General features: G+C 37.1%; 1 protein-coding gene across 4 annotated transcripts in view; it reads right to left on the reverse strand.

Moving 5' to 3' along the window:
- Positions 1–5,045: 5,045 nt before the first annotated feature.
- The window catches only part of LOC106873989 (uncharacterized), a 45,500-nt gene continuing 29,644 nt past the window's right edge, over positions 5,046–20,901 (reverse strand). For 3 of the 4 annotated variants that reach the window (XM_089352267.1, XM_089352266.1, XM_089352269.1), the window contains one exon: positions 5,046–6,869. In XM_089352267.1, coding sequence (XP_089208393.1) covers positions 5,088–6,869 — 1,782 coding nt within the window. In that variant the 3' untranslated portion in view covers positions 5,046–5,087. Of the gene's footprint in view, positions 6,870–14,078; positions 14,295–20,901 lie in introns of all 4 variants that reach the window. The other variant, XM_089352268.1, reaches the window with a different exon arrangement.

Genomic DNA, 20,901 nt, shown 5'->3' on the forward strand with positions numbered 1-20,901 from the left:
AGCCTAGCCTGCATTCAAGGACATGTTTCTGAGTCTTTGCTCGTCATCAGCCTGAAGTAGCACGACCAGCTGTTTGAAGAAGTCTGTTTACCCTTCGCAAAGATATACTACTTCAGTGAAATACATTCAAAAATTAGAAATAATAAATTTCTAAATCTCTCAGAGAAACTTAAGTAGTAGTGAAGCAATAAAGTAACCAGTGAATGTATTTCACTGAAATAGTATATCTTTGCAAAGGGTAAACAGACTTCTTCAAACAGCTAGTCGTGCTATTTCAGGCTGATGACGAGCAAAGACCCAGAAACATGTCCCTGAATGCAGGCTAGGCTGGGTGGAGGAGTTTGTCTCCCCCTTGCAAAGATAAGGACACAGGAAATGTGTCAAGGCCAACAGGAAGCGGTCCAGCTTCCTAGGGCTAAATAGCAGTAGTATATTCTCTTATTGGGACTGTCACGTTAAGTTGGCAGTATACAACTACTTTATATATATATATATATAGAGAGAGAGAGAGAGAGAGATTCAGATGAATATGGTACTTAAAGTGAGGCACTAGAATTTAGTACGGTATTATCCATACAATTTCAAAATAAGGTGATTAAAATCAAAATAAGCAACAAGGATATCCAGAGGTAATGCAGTACGATCGTTTCAAGCAACTCCATTTAATTGAACAATGCAATCATTACATCAATGTAATCAATTAGCCCCTCCTCCAAAATTTCAGGCCTTGTGCCTATAGTTGAAAGGATTATTTTTGTTATTAATGTAAATGGCATGAACAGTATGCATGATTATCATAGGATCAAAAAAATTGTTTTCATGCTTGCTTGCTGACAGAAGTCAAACTTCTGATCGAAGGAAATTATGTTTCCATTGGTTTTTGAATTGCCGATACTGTCTGTCGCAAATTTCTCCCTCCCACTCTCTCTCTCTCACTCTCTGTATACAAACACAATACACTAGAAATATTTATCTACAACAAAATATATTTAAGATCATATACTATTAAATGCAGAGCAATCCTCAGCTGCATAAAGACATAGAAATTAATTAAATTAAAACAGATGGACACATTAGTATAATTTTACCTAAAATCTCCAAGAAGGTAAAGAGATAGACAGAGAACATGCTGTTTTCACTTCAGCTTAGAAGCTACTAAGGTATCAGGAACAAAAAAAAAAAGGTTACAGATTTTGCCTGTCACTGTTTTATGGGGTCAGTTTTAATTTATAGACTAGTTTATCAAATCTTTGTATATCTAAGGCCAAAAGGAGTAGTGCCTGCTAGGGAGGGGGCTGAGGGAATCGACAAAAATCATAGTGGGTATAGTCATAAAAAAACTATCAAGATTTATTTGAAGCAATATAATGAGATTTGGTAAAGAAAATCTTAAATCAAGATGTTAGCTGATAATTAAAGGGGCAAGCCAATAGTAAACCATTGATAATGAAACAGGGGAAATCTTATCATGTGGTACTATAGTAAAATATTTTAAACAATATTGTCATATTGTATGAAGTTAAAGTTTAGGATTATTCAGATTATTAAGAAGAATATTATAAGAAAAGGATAAAAGGTTTTCTGAATGCTTTTGAGTATATACCAAACTTTTACAACAATAGAGGGAGGAAAAGCAATATCTAGAAATAGTTTAATATTTATACATATAATATACTTAAATATTAACTTATCAAATGATGTCTGTGAAGATTGATCAATTGGTATTTATTGGTATTTAATAAAGGAGTACTGAGATAAAAGAACATGCTGACTATATATTTATTAAATTATAATATAAGCAGTTTATTTTAAGTAGTGAATATACCAGTATTGTTTTATATAAGTTAAGTATGAATTTAGAGAGGTATAAAATTTAGATTAGTTTTATAAGAAAAGCTATTGAAAAATAGTAAAATAATCAGATTACATTGACCCCAGAGATTGACTAGTTCTTAATTTATTAACCCAAAGGATGAAAGGAGATGTTGACCTTGGGGGACTACTACTACTACTACTCATAATAATAATAATAATAAATGCCCTGATGCAGTACAAGGCAGTGGCTCTCATGGCTTCTGATCTTAACTGATTGGAAGTGTTATCATGTACATTGTTTTGTCTTGGTATAAAAGATAGGGTTACAGCAAATATTCTGCTCACTACCACAGATTTGCTTGTCAGTTGTTTGACCATAACCAGTTGAGCATGTCCTTTAGTGGCTGACGATATGTGGATCTCTTACCACAAGCAGAAGTAATGAGAGAGCTACATAGCCATGTGTTGAGAGGAATTATTTGGGGTTTGGATAATTTACCTTTGGAAACATGGGTGTTTCGTTCAACATCCTTAAACAACTCTTATTCAAGGACCTTTTGAGCAGGGTGGGCTACTTGGCCTGAAGAAAATTCTAACTGGGCTCCCACCTGTAAAGTAATGCACCGTTTATCTTGACATGAGCACCATGTTGCACACATGTGGTTGTGATGCATGAGCATGGTGTACCCTTATCAGACGAGTAGTCATGACGGGTATACTGGGCTTCGTATATTTTATGCCAGAGTCACTTTGATGGCATGTACTGCTGTCTTAATAATAATAACAATAACAACCATAACACTTTCTATTGGAGGCACACGACCTAGAATATGGTGGGGAGGGAACTAGTTGATTACAATGACAACAGTCTTTCACTGGCACTTAATTTATCGACCCCAAAAGGATAGAAGGCAAAGTCGACCTTCATGGAATTTGAACTCAGAATGTAGCGACAGACGAAATACCACTAATCCTTTCTATTATAAGCACAGGGTTTGAAATTTTTTGTGGGGACTAGGCAATTACCAACCCAAGTGTTCAACTGGTACTTATTTCATTGACCCTGAATGGATGAAGGGCAAAGTCGACTACAGTGGCACTTGAACTCAGAGCATAATCACAGATGAAATACACTAAACATTTTGTCCAGCATGCTAACAATTCTACCAGTATGCCAACTTAAAAAATAATATAGGTTTTTGCAGTCACTTTCACACGTTTGTCATTCAATTTGATAATAGGGTCATTTAAAGTCGCGAAAAAATTAGCACCATGAAGTTAGTCATTGAAATTCGTTTTCCAATCACTCAATTTCATATTTCAGCCCAAGAATTTTGCATTTACATCATTGAAATTAAAATGCCCATTGAGAACATTCAAATTAGTCAGAATGCAAGGAACCATCATTTCGAGCATTCAAATTACCACAATAGCTGTTTTGATTTTATCGCAGGATCATAGTTGCCATAATCGTGTGTTTTCATCCATTGTTTATGCTTTAAGCATTCGATTGTGCCCATGTCTTTTCTATGTACTCGTTTATTTTTGCATAGGTACATGTATTTATTATTAAAGGCTTCATGAAATCGCATTCCATCCTTTTCAATCTTTTTAAAGAAACTAACAATTACAACAAATGCTCGTTTTCTTTGATTTTTTAATACATTGTTGTGATATATGTTCTTCCTTTGCATATGTTTTATTGGGAAAAGTATATATTTCTTTGATTTTGCATTTTTTTCCTTTTATCAGGGAAAGGGTGCTTTGTACACTAAGATAATTATTGATTTAAAGTCTTGATAAGGAGAGTTCATTTGGGAGGATTTAGCCATTTATTTCCTGATGGTCAAGGCATCTCAGGAGGTAGGGTTAAGTGTCTCTATACCAACGAACACAATTTTCTGGAGTGATAGCGTTGTTGTTATGCCTTGCGACCTCTTGTATGACATGTGCTTGCCATTCTTCCATGGTCATTTCGGCTTCTCTGCTGCTGCCCAGTCCCCAAACCATTGCTGCAACTCAGTTCGAGCGAGGTCCCGCTTGACAGCTGTCTTAAAAGCAGAGTGCACCTTTTCCGTGCAATTAAGAAACGGCAAGTAGGAAGGCAAAAGTTTCATACTAATCCGTGGGTCAGCGTCAGCTGGGAGCTTGGTACAAACATGTGGCTGCATGTTGTCATAGATCAAGTAGACAGATTCGTCCGCTGAGAACATGTTGGCACATGCTCGAACAGTTTTGTTCGCAATGGTGTGGTGAACCAGGCCACTTTCTCCCAACACCGCGAAAGTGACGTTGCAAGTTTTTCCCATGCTGACAACTTGGCAAAGAGGAACGCCTCGAGGAGCTCATCCAAAAGACCGCCAGGTCCAAATGTTATACCCACATTCATCAATGGATACACAATGGCTGACGACTCCCTCTTCCATGAACCAATGTGCATACTCATAATGCTTATCCAAAGTTCTTGAGTGATTTCTTGCATCTGGGACATCTTCTGCCAACTTCAAAGTTATCAACATCCTATCTAGAGCTCGTGAGATTGCTGCCTTAATAATAATAATAACAATGATGATGATGATTTCAAATTTTGACACAAGACCAGCATTTTCAGCAGAAGAGGTAAGTCAATTACATTGACCCCAGTGAACAACTAGTACTTATTTCATTGACCCTGAAAGAATGAAAGACAAAGATCAACTTCAGTGGAATTTGAACTCAGAATATAAAGACAGATGAAATACCACTAAGCATGTAGCCAGCATGCTACATGCTTCTGCCAGCTTGCTGCCTTCATAATAATAATCCTTTCTCCAATAGGCACAAGGCCTGAAATTAGGGGGAGGATAGTCAATTATATCGACCCTAGTATGCAACTGGTACTTATTTTATCAGCCCTGAAAGGATGAAGGGCAAAGTCAACCTTAGTGGAATTTGAACTTAAAATGTAAAGACAGACAAAATACCATTCAGCATTTTGTCCAGCTTGCTAACGATTCTACCACCTCACCACTTTAATAATAATAATAGTTCAAAATTTTCCCACAAGGGCAGCAATTTTGGGGAGGGAGAAGATGAGTCAATTACATCAACCCCAGTGTTTCACTGGCACTTAATTTATCGGCAAGGAAAAGTTGACCCCGACAGATGAAATACTGCTAAGCATTTCATCTAGCGTGCTAATGATTCTGTCAGCTCACCGCCTTAATAATAATAACAATAATAATAATGCATCAGCTTCAATTTTTATTTTTCAGGTTTCTGTAAGGAAATGTTTATGAAGAATAAATAATAAAAATGATGAGTAAATAAGTCACAAAACTGAGTGTAATGCGAGTAGGACTAAAATTGACAACTTGTGCTGCTGTTGTTTGGACAAAGGGCTTATATGAATTGATGGGAGTCCGTACATGAAGGCATTGTATGACTTGTGCATGAGATGACAAGAAAACAGGGTTAACACAAACATAATACAGAGATGATGGCTGAAGTTTGTCAATGTATATTGAAGTTTTAAATGCAGGAAAATAGGTGGATTGTTCTCGAAATGCACAGGATGAAGATCTGTTTAAACAAATCCCTGTCATTGTCCAATAAATCTGTGTCCCACCTTTGTAGGGCCAGCTGATTGTCATAGAAAAAGGTGAAATGTCTGAAAGAGTTAAATTCATTGTGACAAATCTAAGACTTTCCTGTTTACTAAATCTAAATCCATGAAAACTCTCTACAGGATTAGAATGGAGATATAGTTTCTCCAGAGATTTTGCACCTATCAAATCACTTGGTGTGATGTGTGTCAGTTTATTTCCTGACAAATTCAAAATTCGCAGATTGCGTAATGTCTGAAACACATTCTCTTTAATCACAGATACTCTATTCTCCGAGACATTAAGTTCTCGAAGATAAACCATACGACGAAACATGCCAGCATGCAGCTCTTTTAAACGATTATTTTGCAAAAACAAATAACGAACACTTTCACGGAAATTGGCAAATGCATCAGTGTTTATGGATGAAATAAGATTGTCACTAAAATCTGCATAATATATATGGTTGGCACCCATTAATATATTTTTAGGAAGATATTCAAATTTATTCTTGCATACATGAATTTCTCTCAAATTGTCAACTCCTTTAAATGTTTCAAGTTGAAATTCTGATAATAAATTAGCATTCAAAAATAGTTTCCGTAATTTGGGCAATTTGGTAAATGTATTGGGTTCAATTGAAGATATTTCATTGTCATTTAAAGAAAGAATTCTCAAGCTTTTTCCAAATGTTGATAAAGACTCTGGTTTTAATTCTGAAATTCGGTTTCCATCCAAGAACAACTCTTCAAGCTTATCAAGGCCAGCAAATGTGAACATGGCAATTGAATCAATTTGATTACTGTTAAGTTGTAAAGTAGTAAGATGCCTCAAATCAAGAAAGCTATAATCAGAAATCTGAAATATTGCATTGTTAGAAGCATCTAGTATATGGAGAGACTGCAAACCTCGAAAGCTGTTTTGGTAAATTTTTCCAACATTGTTTTTGAAAAGGTATATTCTTTTCAGATTAAGAAGACCAGAAAAGGAATCATTACTGATTGTTTCAATATAGTTACATTCCAAATGCAGTTCTTCAAGTTCAGAAAGCCCTCTTAGTAAATTAGATTTCAATTGTGACAACAGGTTTGCTTGTAAGTTTAATTTGATCAAACTGGTCAGATTACTGAATAAGCCAGGAGTTAATTCCTTAATTTGGTTAACAGCCAAGTTCAGGTGATGAACCTTAGAAAAGTGTTCAAAAATCTCAGTTGGTACAGTGTCGAGTTTATTTTGGCTAAGATCAATATATCGGACTTGTCTGGGAATTTTTTCTGCCATTCTCTTTAACATATCAGGTGTAATACCTTGGTCGTCACAATAGACATAGTAATCCTGCAAGCACTCACACAACAATGGACAAGTAGTTGCCTGTGTGTGGTTGTTACACGGAAACAAAATAAACAGTAGAACAATGATCACTGTGTCAGGAATCCACAGCAATACCTTCATCATCTTCTTCCATTTCACCTGAAATATAAATTTAAAATATTTGTAAGTAACTGTTATATGAGGTAAAATAAAATATCAAATCACAAAAATTGAATAGTTGGATGACAGGAAAAAATTTCCAGGAATGCCTTTTGCATAAAGAACATGTAGTTAAGTGGATCATTTATGAGGGGCTCAGAGAGGAATTTGAAAGTGTACAGAAACTTTGCTTGGAAATTGCTTGATATGGAATACAGTTCAGTTGGTCCGTCAACCTATTCAGACAATCTTATTTGCCATATACAGGATAATAACAGATTACTTACTCTAGTAGCAGTTGTGTAACACATGTAAATGTATGGTGTTATAGGTTTTTAAGACAATTTAATCCCCCAAATCAAGATGCATGTAATTATATTATATATAGACCTTTATGATACTTAATACATATCTGCAGTTTATGTATCACATGGGACTAAGTGTAGAAGGCCTTATGAAAGAGATGACTAAGGACTAAGATATCTGATGCATTGCTGTACTCAAGAAGACCTTGTCCACCACAGCAGAACTGATACCAGTGCTGGTGCCACATAAAAAGCACTCGTGCTGGTGCCACATTAGTAGCACCCAGTACACTCTATAAAGAAAGGCATCATAGAAACCCATGTCAGAACAAACAATGGAGTCTCGTGTAATCCCTGGCTTTACGAGCTCCATTCAAACTGTCCAACACATGCCAGCATGGAAAACGGACATTACATGATAATGATAATGATGATATATATATATACACACACATGCTGTGTGGTAAGAAGCTTGTTTCCCAAACACATGGTTCCAGGTTCAGTCCCACAGTGCGGCACCTTGGGCAAGTGTCTTCTACAATAGCCTCAGGCCGAGCAAAGCCTTGTGAGTGGATTTGGTAGACAGAAACTGGAAGAAGTCCATCACATATATATGCTTCTCCCCTGTTAATTAGCAGTTCGGCAAAAGAAACTCATAGAATAAGTACTGGGGTCAAGTTCTTCAACTAACACCCTTTAAAGTGGTGCTCCAGCATGGCCACAGTCAGAAATGACTGAAACAAGTAAAACAATAAAAGATCACATTATCTTATATCTATTTCAAATATATATATATATATATATATATATATATATATCATTATGATGATGATATATATATACATACAGGTTTACACACATAGATATGCATATATATATATATATACACATATATATGCATATAGATATACACATATATATATATATACATATACACATATTTATACATATATATATACATATATATATATGCATATAGATATACACATATATATATATACATATACACATATTTATACATATATATATACATATATATATATATGTATATATTTATGTATATATATATATATATATACATATACATATATATATATATATATATATATATATATATACATACACACACATACATATATCACTACCAATCAGCCTGACCCACCAGAGCCAAAGCCACATACGTGAGCAATGAGATTGCATGTATAAACAACAATTGCAGCAATGTGACTGACAAAGCCATCAACATCAAATAGTACCTCAGACCTAGCCCTGAATGGCTACCCACCATCTTTAGCTAAACAATGGTGCCTAAAGGACACCAAGGTCAATAAACCCCAGGAGAACTATCATACTCCCAAGTCCAGCATGTGCTTCGTAAAGCTACCACACTTTGAGAACAGAACCACTACAGTGATACAACATGCAGTCTGCAAGGAAGGACTTGACATACAGATAGTGCACACCGACCCTTCCCTGAGAAAAGCTCTGTCCAAGAACAAAACCTCTCACTACACCAAGGAGTGCACATTATCGAACTGCCCCATCACTGACCCTGAATTGTGCCAGAGGACCTATGTTGTATAGAGATCATCTGTGGCAAATGTGGCATATTCTACAAAGGAAGCACAACAAGAAAACTGCATGTACGCATTAAGGAACACATGCAGGCAGACACTTCCATGAAGGAAACATCTATGGAAATGCCAGATACGTGAGTTCTCTGTGCACATCAAGGTAACACAGCAGAACAAGTGCAACCTTAGAATCTCTGAGGCCATCCTCATACACCAAAAGAAAGCTAAGATCAACAATAGAAAAGTGTTACAGGAAGCTAGCTGGTTGCTATAGCAACATCTTTCCACGCACACTCACACACATCAACAACAATTGTCAATTTCTTGAAAATAGTGTCATAACCCCAAAATATCAAATACAAAGTAAGTCTACATTAATTCACATATTTTTCTCATGATTTACCATGCATTTACTTCGCATTGTTTTGGCCTTACCCATGATCCTTTACACAATATATATATATATATATAGGATGGGCTTCTTTCAGTTTCCATCTAAGAACTCCACTCACAAGGCTTTGGTTAGCCTGAGGCTATAGAAGACATTTGTCCCATGCAGTGGGACTGAACACTGAGCAATGTGGTTGGGAAGTAATTCTCTTATTAAACAGCCATGTCTATGCCTATATGTGTCTGTATTTGAATATGTGAATATATATATATATATATATATATAAACAAGCTTATGCACATATAGGTTTCATGTGTATATATATGCCTCCCTTAACATGTGTATGATTATATTTTTTATGTCTTTATATATTTATATGTTGTTGTTGGCACTCCGTCGCTTACGACGTCGAGGGTTCCAGTTGATCTGATCAACAAAACAGCCTGCTCGTGAAATTAACGTGCAAGTGGCTGAGCATTCCACAGACACGTGTACCCTTAATGTATTTCTTGGGGATATTCAGTGTGACACAGTGTGATAAGGCTGACCCTTTGAATTACAGGCACAACAGAAACAGGAAGTAAGAGTGAGAGAAAGTTGTGGTGAAAGAATACAGTAGGGTTCGCCACCAAACTCTGCCGGAGCCTCGTGGAGCTTTTTAAGTGTTTTTGCTCAATAAACACTCACAACGCCTGGTCTGGGAATCGAAACCGCGATCCTATGACAACGAATCCACTGCCCTAACCACTGGGCCATTGTGCCTCCACATATATTTATATATAATTCAGATAATATGCAAGCTTGTGTATATACACACACACACACACAGATATTAAATACAAATAGGTGCAGGTTTGGTGGTGTGGTAAGCACCTTGCTTCCCACCCACAAGGGTCTGAGTTCAGTCCCATTGCATGGCACCTTGATCAAGTGTCTTTTACTATAGCCTCAAGCTGAGTAAAGCCTTATTAAAGGATTTGGTAGATGGAAATTGAAAGAAGCCCACCCCTTTTTGACTGGCACTCAGTCAGTTACAACTGCAAGGGTTCCAGTTGATCAGATAAATGGAACAGCTTGCTTGTGAAATTAACTTGCAAGTGACTGAGCACTCCATAGACACATGTACCTTAACATAGTTCTCAGGGAGATTCAGCTCGACACAGAATGTGACAAGGAAGCCTCTTTGAATTACAAATACAACGTGAAATAAAGTGTCTTGCTCAAGGACAGAATGTGCTACCAGGAATTGAACTTCATGACCATGAGCCGAAAACCCTAACCACTAAGCCTGTAACTTAGTGGTTTGGCAAAGGACAATAATAGACTTAAAAAAAAAAAATAGTAGTGGGGTTGATTTCTTCAGCTAAACCTTTGAAGGGTTCAGTTGATAAAATAATAACCAGTTGAGCACTGGGGTCAATGTAATCAACTTACTTCCTCCCCACCCAAAATTACCGGCCTTTTGCCAAAACTTGAAACCAATATTGTCTAAGCTTTGTTCAGGTCTTATAACAATATGCAGTATTCTTTCAGCTTGGTGCTGTAATAACATTATACAATTTTGTTTGAGTTTTATCTTGTTTGGTCTATATGTATTTATGTTGTAAAGTAATGTTAAGTTTATTTTAGTGTTGTTGCTTTTAGATTGTTCAATGTTGTCTGGTATTGTTTTAATGCTATTCAATGTTGTTTTAGAATTGATTAATGGTGTTTCAGTGACATCTTGTGTTGTAGTAGTTATATTGTTTGGTGTTATTTTTGAAGTATTCAATCAGAGGTACAGCATGGAAAGGTAAGGATAGGATTGGTCACCTCCATTTCTTGTCCCAGATACAAATGTGAAGAGCACAAAATTTCCTCTAACTTGTTAATGAGGGCACCAAAACTGTCTTTACCCAGAGGTACTGAGATTCTTTGTTATACTGTATTGAGTGTCGTGTTAGCCTTGTTTTAGTATTATTGTTAGAGTTGATCAATATTGTTTTAGTGTTGGTCAATATTATTTTAGTATTGCAGGGCAGCAAGCTGGCAGAATTGTTAGCACACTGGGCATAATGTTTATAGGCATTTTGTCCATCTTTACGTTCTGGGTTCAAATTCCACCAAGGTCAACTTTGCCTTTCATCCTATCAGGATTGATAAAGTAGGTACCAGTTGAGCATTGGGGCTGATGTTATCAACTTACCCACTCCTCAGAATTTGCAGGCCTTGTACCAAAATTTGAAACCAATATTATTTTAGTATTGTGCAGTATTATTTTAGTGTTATTCAATAATGTTAAAATGTTACTCAGTGTTATTTTAGAGTTATGTAAGTATTAATAAGTGTTTAACCTCATAAGAAGCTTGCTTCTCAACCACATAGCTCTGGGTTCAATCCTACTGCATGGCACCTTGGGCAAGTGTCTTCTACTATAACCTTGGGTCAGTCAAAGCATTGTGAGTGGATTTGGTGGATGAAAACTGAAAGAAGCCCGTCGAATATATACAAGGGGGTATCAAAAAGTTCCTGAACAAGTTCTCTAATGGGCCAACGGATGGCAGAATACAGCTGCATGTGCAGTTAGAGCTAGCAGTGACCACCATGAGGCAGTATACCAAGTGACATTGCTGTGTTTTCTTCACAAGTTGTGAAATTTGTGTTTGTGATCACGTGTATGCTGTAGTCTGCAATTTTGTCATGGACAGGAAGACAGTGTTAAACTTGGGAAGTCTTTTACAGAGATATTGAGCATGCTTTGGTGATGAGGCAATTGGTCATACGCAATGTTTTGAATAGAACGGGCACTTCAAAAGCAGAAGAATGTTCCTGGAAGATAATGTGCAATCTGGAAGACCTGCCATGAGCGTCACCCTCGGAAATGTGGTATTGTGCATCAAGAATTCATCTCCTAAGGCCAAGCCCTCAATTGAAAGTTCTACTGCAACGTTCAGTGAAAGCAACTGGACCTGTGGAGTGCAAAGAATTGGTTTCTTCATTGAGCTCCCTTCACTTGTAACTTTCTCACCAAAAACAATATATCACTTCCGCATCCACCCTATTCACCAGATTTAGTACCTGCGGACTTCCATCTCTTCCCCAAGGTGAAAATGCAGCTCAAAGGTCACTGTTTAAACACTGTTGTTCAGATCCAAAGTGAATTGCAGAAGGTCCTTGACTTGTTTACAGAAAATGACTTCCAGCCCGGATTCCAAAATCTTTTGATACCACCTTGTCTGTATATACATATAGACTTGTGTGTGTATCTGTGTTTGTCCCCTGCCACAGCTTGACAACCAGTGTTGGTGTGTTTATGGATGTTTAACTTAGCAGTTAGGCAAAGGAGATCAATACAAAATAAGCACCAGACTTAGAGAAAACGTACTAGGGTTGATTCATTTGACTAAACATTTTTCCATGTGGTGCCCCAGTATGGCCTCAGTCCAATGACTGAAACAAGTAAAAGATAGAGGATAAAACCTATTTAAGTGCTGCTCAGTGTTGCTTTAGTGTTATTGTTCAATGATGTAATGCTGCTAAGTGTTTCGGTTGAATTGAATTGTATTTTGTTTGTGTGTGTGTGCGCACGCGTGCACCTGAGTGTTAAATAGATTTCCCCATTATAAGCTGAAATCAGGCTCAGAGTCAATTTTGTTTTCAGTCCTTATGTGATTTGAAATAGGTGTCACCACACACACACACACACACGTGCATATAGTTTTCTATTTTAGAAGATGTACAATATAGGTAACTGTAAATTCAATTCAACTAATTTTGTTTATGCATGAGCTCTAGCAATGTGGTGAAGGTGATGATGATGATCAGTGGAAGGGAGACATTTGTGATAAGAGTACAGAACTCTTCACTCAAAAGGCAATTTTTATATACACACACACACCCACAATGTGTGGGGAAGAAATACAGAGAGAAAATGTGAGAGAGGGGTAGCATAATTTCTTTTTTGGAATAAATAAAAAAAAAAACAAGGTGGACAACAAACTGAAAGGATCACTCATTCATGGTTTAAGTAAGAATGGGAATGTTACATACAGTCAGTGCCCCCCCCCCCCCACCTGTCCACTCAGTAGTAACCAGGCAACAGAAAAGAATGGAGATGTTAGGTGGGGGGGGGTGTAGTTTATCAAGCTAAAGTTTGACACATAGCCCAGTCCTGCAACAGCCAGACTAAGAGAATTATGATATTGCATTAAAGAACAGAGAGAGAAATTCGAGCAAAGGTTTTGTAGTTCTTAGCAAGCTTAGCTAGCTGTAAGGTAAAGAGAAATGTGTCAGTCAACAGTTTGGAAGTGTTCTGGTGTAGCAACAATCTGAGAAGTTATTTATTATTATCATTATTTTTTTTATCATTTAGTCAGGAGGAAAAGCAGTGCCCATGACCTGTTAAAGGACCTCTGAGATTGGTAGGTGGGAGATATATCCTCCAACCAAAGAGCTGGTCTGAATGTTTATAGAAGAGTGGGCTTCTGAAAGTTCCTAAGATGTTAGGTTATGGTATTAAACTGGACAACAGATTAAGTCTAGAACCCAAACAGGCCTTGGCAGAATCTGAACTCACATATCCAGATTGTCATCTTTATAGTACCTCCAGTTCACTGCCCAGGATTGGCACCTTTTTATCAACCCTAAAACGGGATCTCAGTGTAATTTGAACTCAGACTTTTATCTTTTACTTGTTTCAGTTATTAGACTGCAGCCATGCTGGATCACTACACTCTAGTCTTTTTTTCTTAAAGTTTAGTACTTATTTTCTTGGTCAGTCTTTTTTGCTAAACCACTAAAATACAGGGATGTAAGCACACCAACACAGGTTGTCAAGCATTGGTAGGAAACACACACACACACACACACACACACACACAAAGGATTTATTTCAGTTTCTGTCTACCAAATCCACTCACAAGGTTTTGATTGGCCTGAGGTCATAGTAAAAAACACTCACCCAAGGTTCCATGCAATGCAACTGTATCTGGAATCATGTGGTTGGGAAGTAAACTTCTTTGCACACAGCCACACCAGTATGAAAAACTTGGATAATATTAAGAAATTAAATTGTAATGTAATTTATTATATTGTGATGTGCACCATTTTCTCTCCTATAATAGCACTCTGATCTTCAAGCAGAGAGATAAAGCATGCTTTGGTACATATTCATTGACTATAAGAAATAAGATAGAAAAACCATAAACTTTTACAAACAGTATAACATATCCTAAATTCCAAGTCATTTTTAATCTTGGAATCCTGGGAAAGGCAAAATCTCTTTAAGCCACAATAACAATAACCTATAACTTGAGAGTGTTATTATGCTGTAAATATATCACACATCTGCTGAGCATCTGGTAAAGACACACAGAGTCAGGCTTAAGTTGATCTTTGACATGGGTATATTTATATGCTTATATGTGACTTGTGCACAACAGGGTTGGGTGTCCTTGCTGATTTCAAAATTTTTAGCTTTCCCTTCTTAAAATTGCAGCCATAAATCTATAACCAGGACATTCTAAGATTCCAAGACATTTTAGCATCAAACAGGACAAATTTGCTAACTAGACAGGCCCTTTGAATCAAAACTCTAGTTGTCAAACTGGGATCCAACTCAAACTATACTGTTCCATCTCATCCATCTGTCTGCCCACCTTCTCATCCAACCCATGCAAGCATGGAAAAGTGGATGTTAAAATGATGATGATCATCATCTTCATCAGCAGCAGCAGCATGTCAGGAACTTTTCCAATGTGGCATGGATCAGACAATCTTTCATGAGGTAGCATTCTACAGTTAATGCTTTCCTTGCTGCCAGACCTTTTAGTCACGTATTACAACATGCAGGGGATACGATGTATTGATGCAAAATCCTGGATACAAACAGTAAATGTGTATGTGCAAGAGAGAGAGCTTTCTTGTGTGTGTGTGTGTGTGTGTGTGTGTGTGTGTGTGTGTGCGTGTTTGTGCGTAGCGTGCATATGTGCTAAGCTGAGGTTACTACTTTAAAGCAAATTTAAGAATAAAAATTGAACATTTGCTGATGTGGATGTCCAATACTGAAAGCAGAGTCAAATTTATTGTAAAATTCTTGTTGACGGGCACATTAATGTCTTATTCAACTAGCTCATCATCATTTAACATCCATTTTTGCTGTTGGCATGGGCTGGATGGTTTGACCAGATCTGGTAAGGCCAGGGACTGCACCAAGCTCCATTGTCTGTTCTGGCATGGCTTTTATGGCTGGATGCTCTTCCTAATGCCAACCACTTTACAGAGTGTACTGGGTGCCTTTTATGTGGCTCTTGTACCAGCATGGAGGCACAATGGCCCAGTAGTTAGGGTAGCGGACTCGCGGTCATAGGATCGCGGTTTCGATTCCCAGACCAGGCGTTGTGAGTGTTCATTGAGTGAAAACACCTAAAGCTCCACAAGGCTCCATCAGGGGATGGTGGCGAACCCTACTGTACTCTTCCACCACAACTTTATCCCACTCTTACTTCCTGTTTCTGTTGTACCTGTAAATCAAAGGGTCAGCCTTGCCACACTGTGTCACGCCGAATCTCTCCGAGAACTACGTTATGGGTACACGTGTCCATGGAGTGCTCAGCCACTTGCACGTTAATTTCATGAGCAGGTTGTTCCGTTGATTGAATCAACTGGAACCCTCGACATCGTAAGCGACGGAGTGCCAACAAACAACAAGTACCAACACTTTTAATGTAGTTCCAGCACAAGTGCTTTTTATGTGGCATCAACACCAGTATCAATTTTGCTTTCTTGAGTACAGCAATGCACCAGACATCTTGGTTCTTAGTTCTAGTTGAATAAGCCATCAGGCAAGTCAACGTGAATTTTACAATACACACACACACACATGTGCATATTTATAATGCACTACACAGTATTATTGGGTATTTCAAAATATAATATATTTTTCTTTAATAAACATAGAATATTCAACTCTCAGTGAATACTTCATTATACAAATTAGACTAATGACATGAAATTAGATTGATTCCCATTTTTATATCTGTGGACTGATAAAAAATTTATTCTGTTCATTTTGTTTACTCCTCACAGTAAGAGAGGTGAAAATTGCATTTTATTAAAAGATATACATGTGTATGTGTGTGTGTGTGTGTGTGAAAATGTTCATGATAGCTGAATTACCACAGATTCACAAGAGTTAAAAAGTGATAATGTTCACAGCCCTTGCTAAAATTATGACAATTGGTCTGTGCCTTTGAAGACCAGTGGAACAAAATATTCCTTGCTCAAAAGCTGGTAAATGCTGGTGACAGGAAGAGGATCTGGCTGTAAAATCCTGCCTTAGATGTGCCCTCATCCAACCCAAGTTAGCCTGTATACATATAATCATCATCATTAAATGATGGCAATGATGATGACAATGATGACAATGATATATTGGGGCAAGTGAAATCGAAATCGAACCAAATTTGATGACTGGCACCTGTGACAGTGGAGCACTAACAGCACCATCCTAGTGTGATCATTGCCAGAGCAGCTGTCTAGCTTCCGTGGCACGTAAAAAGCAAGATTTGAGCGTGATCGTTACTAGCGCCGCCTTACTGGCACTTGTGCCGGTGGCACGTGAAAAAACATTTGAGCGAGGTCGTTGCCAGTGCCACTGGACTGGCTCCTGTGCAGGTGGCACGTAAAAAACATCATTTGAGTGTGGCCGTTGCCAGTACCTCCTGACTGGCCTTCATGCTGGTGGCACATAAAAGCACCCACTACACTCTCGGAGGGATTAGCATTAGGCAGGGCATCCAGCTGTAGAAACTCTGCCAAATCAGATTAGAGCCTGGTGCAGCCATCTGGTTTGCCAGTCCTCAGTCAAATCGTCCAGTGCATGTAAGCATGGAAAGCAGACGTTAAATGATGATGACAATGATGATATATATATATGCGAGTAAAAATAAATACAAAAAAGGTGGGTTTTTTTGTATGATTGTGTATAGAGGAATATATTATTTTGCTTAAAAGAGTTCCAACACTGTCTGTTTTTTATGTTTTATTTATATTCCTGCAGAACTAATGTGGGGTATAGAATATGGAATATACAATATATAATATGATATACAATATACAAAATAAAATAAAATAAAATAAAATAAAATAAAATAAAATAAAATAAAATAAAAATGGATGGCACCATGAAAGAAAGTATTGAATGTAGATGAAATATTGAGTGTTCAATATAAAGGATCAAATATATAAATATATAAATATAAATATATATATATAAAGGTGACTCGGGTTTCAGGGCTATTTCCCTTCGTCATGGCCGGTATGACAAACTTTAACAGACTATATATATATATATATATATATATATATATACTCTTTTATTCATTTACTTGTTTCAGTGCTGGAGCACCGCCTTAAAGGGATTTTAGTTGAAGAAATCAAGCTCAAGACTTATTCTTTGTAAGCCTAGTACTTATTCCATCTGTTGCTTTTGCTGAACTGCTAAGTTATGGGGATGTAAATATACCAACATCAGTTGTCAAGTGATGGTTGTGGGAAGGGGAAAACACAGATGCATATCTTTCACCTTTTACTTCCTTCAGTCATTGGAGTGCAGCCATGCTAGGGTACTGCCTTGAAGAATTTTAGTTGAATGAATTGACTCCAGTACTTATTTTTTATAAAGCCTGGTACTTATATTATCGATTTCTTTTGATGAACTGCGAAGCTATGAGGATGTAAACACACCAACACCTGTTGTCAAGCAGTGGTGTCATGTTTACTTTCTTGGTAAACATTATGTCCCATAGCCCTACCCTCTTGAAGTAGTGAAATAAAATATCCCTTGCTTGTAAAGCAAGTAAGGGGCAACAAGAAGAGCATTCAGCAATAAAATGCTGCCTCAAATAAATACTAATTTATGCCAGCATAAAAAAAAAAATGGCTGTAAAATTAATGAGTGAACGAACACACACACAATTGTAAAAAGAGGTAATTACTAGAAACACATATATGCTGTCATTTTCACTTCTATTTTATCAGTTTCATTAGGTTATCTTTCACACCAAATAACCAGTCTAACTATCATGCAGCATCACATAGCCTCTCTCTTGCATATGTGTGTGCACACACACATACAGAAACACTTTGTTGCCAACAGAAACCAGTTCTTCTGTCTCTTCCTTATTCCAACTAATGTATTTTATAACAAACACCTGCAGAACTAATTAGGTTACCTCAGTAACAGAAATCTATCAACTATGCTCAAGTGAACTTTTTATGTAACATATGTTATTTTATATTTTATAAATGTTCCTCCTACTAACTAATTCTGTAAATTTATTACATCTGAGTAGATTCTGTCAATATGCCACAGATCTCATGGTTAACGAGATCACTCACTGCTTGCACTGAGTACACAGAATGAAACTTCTATCTACTCCCTTATGATTCATACATGAAAACTGCTCCTCAAACGATAATGGCTGCTGCAGTGAGTGTCGCTGGCCATTCTCTGTGGCAAAGCCACCACAGCTGTTACTGTGGGGTGCAGTTGAACACAAATTGCTCCCTCCACCTCCATCTTCTGCTGCTTTACCCCCACTTCTCTTTTCTTTGTTATCTCTCCATTTTTCTTGTTTTTGTATATAAATGTTATAATTAAAAATAAATATTTCGTTAATATTTAAGAAGAAAAAAAACAACTTCAAACCCTTTTGAGATCAATGTACATAAGACAATCTCTGCTTCTATCAAGAAACACTACTATTTTTGAAATGTTATTATGAATAAAAATCTATTATAACTGTATGTCAAAAACATTTGTTCACTTATTTTTCAAATTTCATCTTAATAATGGTTTCAAATTTTGGCACAAAGCCAGTAATTTAGGGGGAGGGGTAAGTCGATTACATTGACCCCAGTACTCAACTGATACTTAACGTATCAGCCCCAAAAGGATGGAAGGTAAAGTCGACCTCAGCAGAATTTGATCTAGATTGTTGGGTGTCTTGGTGGTCTCGTGGGTAGAGGCATAATCAGACAGCCACATTGAACATCCTGGGCTGGGTTCAATCCTACCCAGGGCCTGCATTAAGGGGTCTTGCTATAAAGCGGCAAGCTGGCAGAATCGTTAGCACACCGGGTGAAATACTTAGCGGTAGTTCGTCTGTCTTTACGTTCTGAGTTCAAATTCCGCCGAGGTCGACTTTGCCTTTCATCCTTTCGGGGTCGATAAATTAAGTACCAGTTACACACTGGGGTCGATGTAATCGATTTGATCCCTTTGTCTGTCCTTGTTTGTCCCCTCTATGTTTAACCCCTTGTGGGCAATAAAGAAATAAGAATTTGATCTAGAACATACAGAGAGAGGAAATGCCACCAAGTATTTTGCCTGGCAGGCTGATTTTGTCAGCATGCCACCTTAAATATCATCTTGATAATGATAAATTGAGATCTATAGACAAATCTATGCCATCAGCATTTCTTCTTGCTGATAATTCTCACAGCCTACTTAAAAATATCCAAAAGCAATGTGATAAAGACAGTAGAAACAGGTTTGTAGTTGCTTAAAGTTTCTAGTCTAGACCTGTACTTTAGAAGATGTGTAATTGTTACATTTGCAAACCCCAGGGGCTGTGTAGGAATCCTGGCCCTACATCAGTGTCTGGGCAATCCTACTGAAGAATTAATACTGTGCACCCTGAATTAGGAAGGTCATAGAAAAATTGGGTTAAAAATCAAAAGTTACTCTTAGATACATGGCTGGGTAAGTGAACCAGTGGGACACCTGTTATACAGTAAAAAAAAAAAACAAAAAAAAAAACTGAATTTTAATCTAATAAACTGACCTTAGAACATGGAATGTAAGAAAATTTCTTGATCTAACAACACCAAAGACCAGAATGACACACAGCACTTTTCTCAAAAGAACTGACACATTTCAACATCGATATCATTCTCTGTTAGGTGGCAAGCTGCCAGAACCGTTAGCATGCTGGGTGAAATGCTTAGTGGTATTTCGTCTGCCACTATGTTCTGACTTCAAATTGTGCCAAGGTTGACATTGCCTTTCATCCTTTCACAGTCAATTAAATAAATACCTGTTATGCACTGGGGTCATTGTAATCAATTTAATCTCTTTGTCTGTCCTTGTTTGTCCCCTCTATGTTTAGCCCCTTGTGGGCAATAAAGAAATAGATATCATTTTCTGTCAATTTGCCACTGATTTCATTGCTCAATTTGAGTGCTCATTGCTTGCACTGAATACATGGAATGATGCTTTTATCAATCAAAAGACCAATACACAAAGATTACTTCCTACAATGGTATTCAGTGCCTTTCTTAAGCAATATCTTGGATTTTACCTTTATGACCTTTAGAATTTTATATTTTAAAAATATTTTGATATCAAACTATACAAGAGCACTTCAGGTTCTATGAAATAAAGCGGTGTTTTTGAATTTTCTACTATAATTTTATGTCAAATTGGGTTAGGTGTCCAAATAGCTTAATAATTAAAATGTATTTTTTGCTAAGCCTTTCGAAATTGTTCATTATCTTCAAAATTCATTGAAATATTGTTATACAAAACAGGTAGATTATGTTTTTGAGCTTCAAACTTTCTGCTATTCCTCCAAAGATTTTGGTATGAGAATTTAATCACCAGCTGGAGTACGCGCGCACACACACACGCCCTCTCTCTGTCTCTCTCTCTCTCTCTTTCTCTCTGTCCATCTGTCTCTCTCTCTCCTGACAGGCCTACTTCAGTTTCTATGTGTGTGTGT

This window comes from Octopus bimaculoides, chromosome 5, assembly GCF_046866305.1.
Source record: "Octopus bimaculoides isolate indiv1 chromosome 5, ASM4686630v1, whole genome shotgun sequence".
Classification (NCBI taxonomy): Eukaryota; Metazoa; Mollusca; class Cephalopoda; order Octopoda; family Octopodidae; genus Octopus; species Octopus bimaculoides.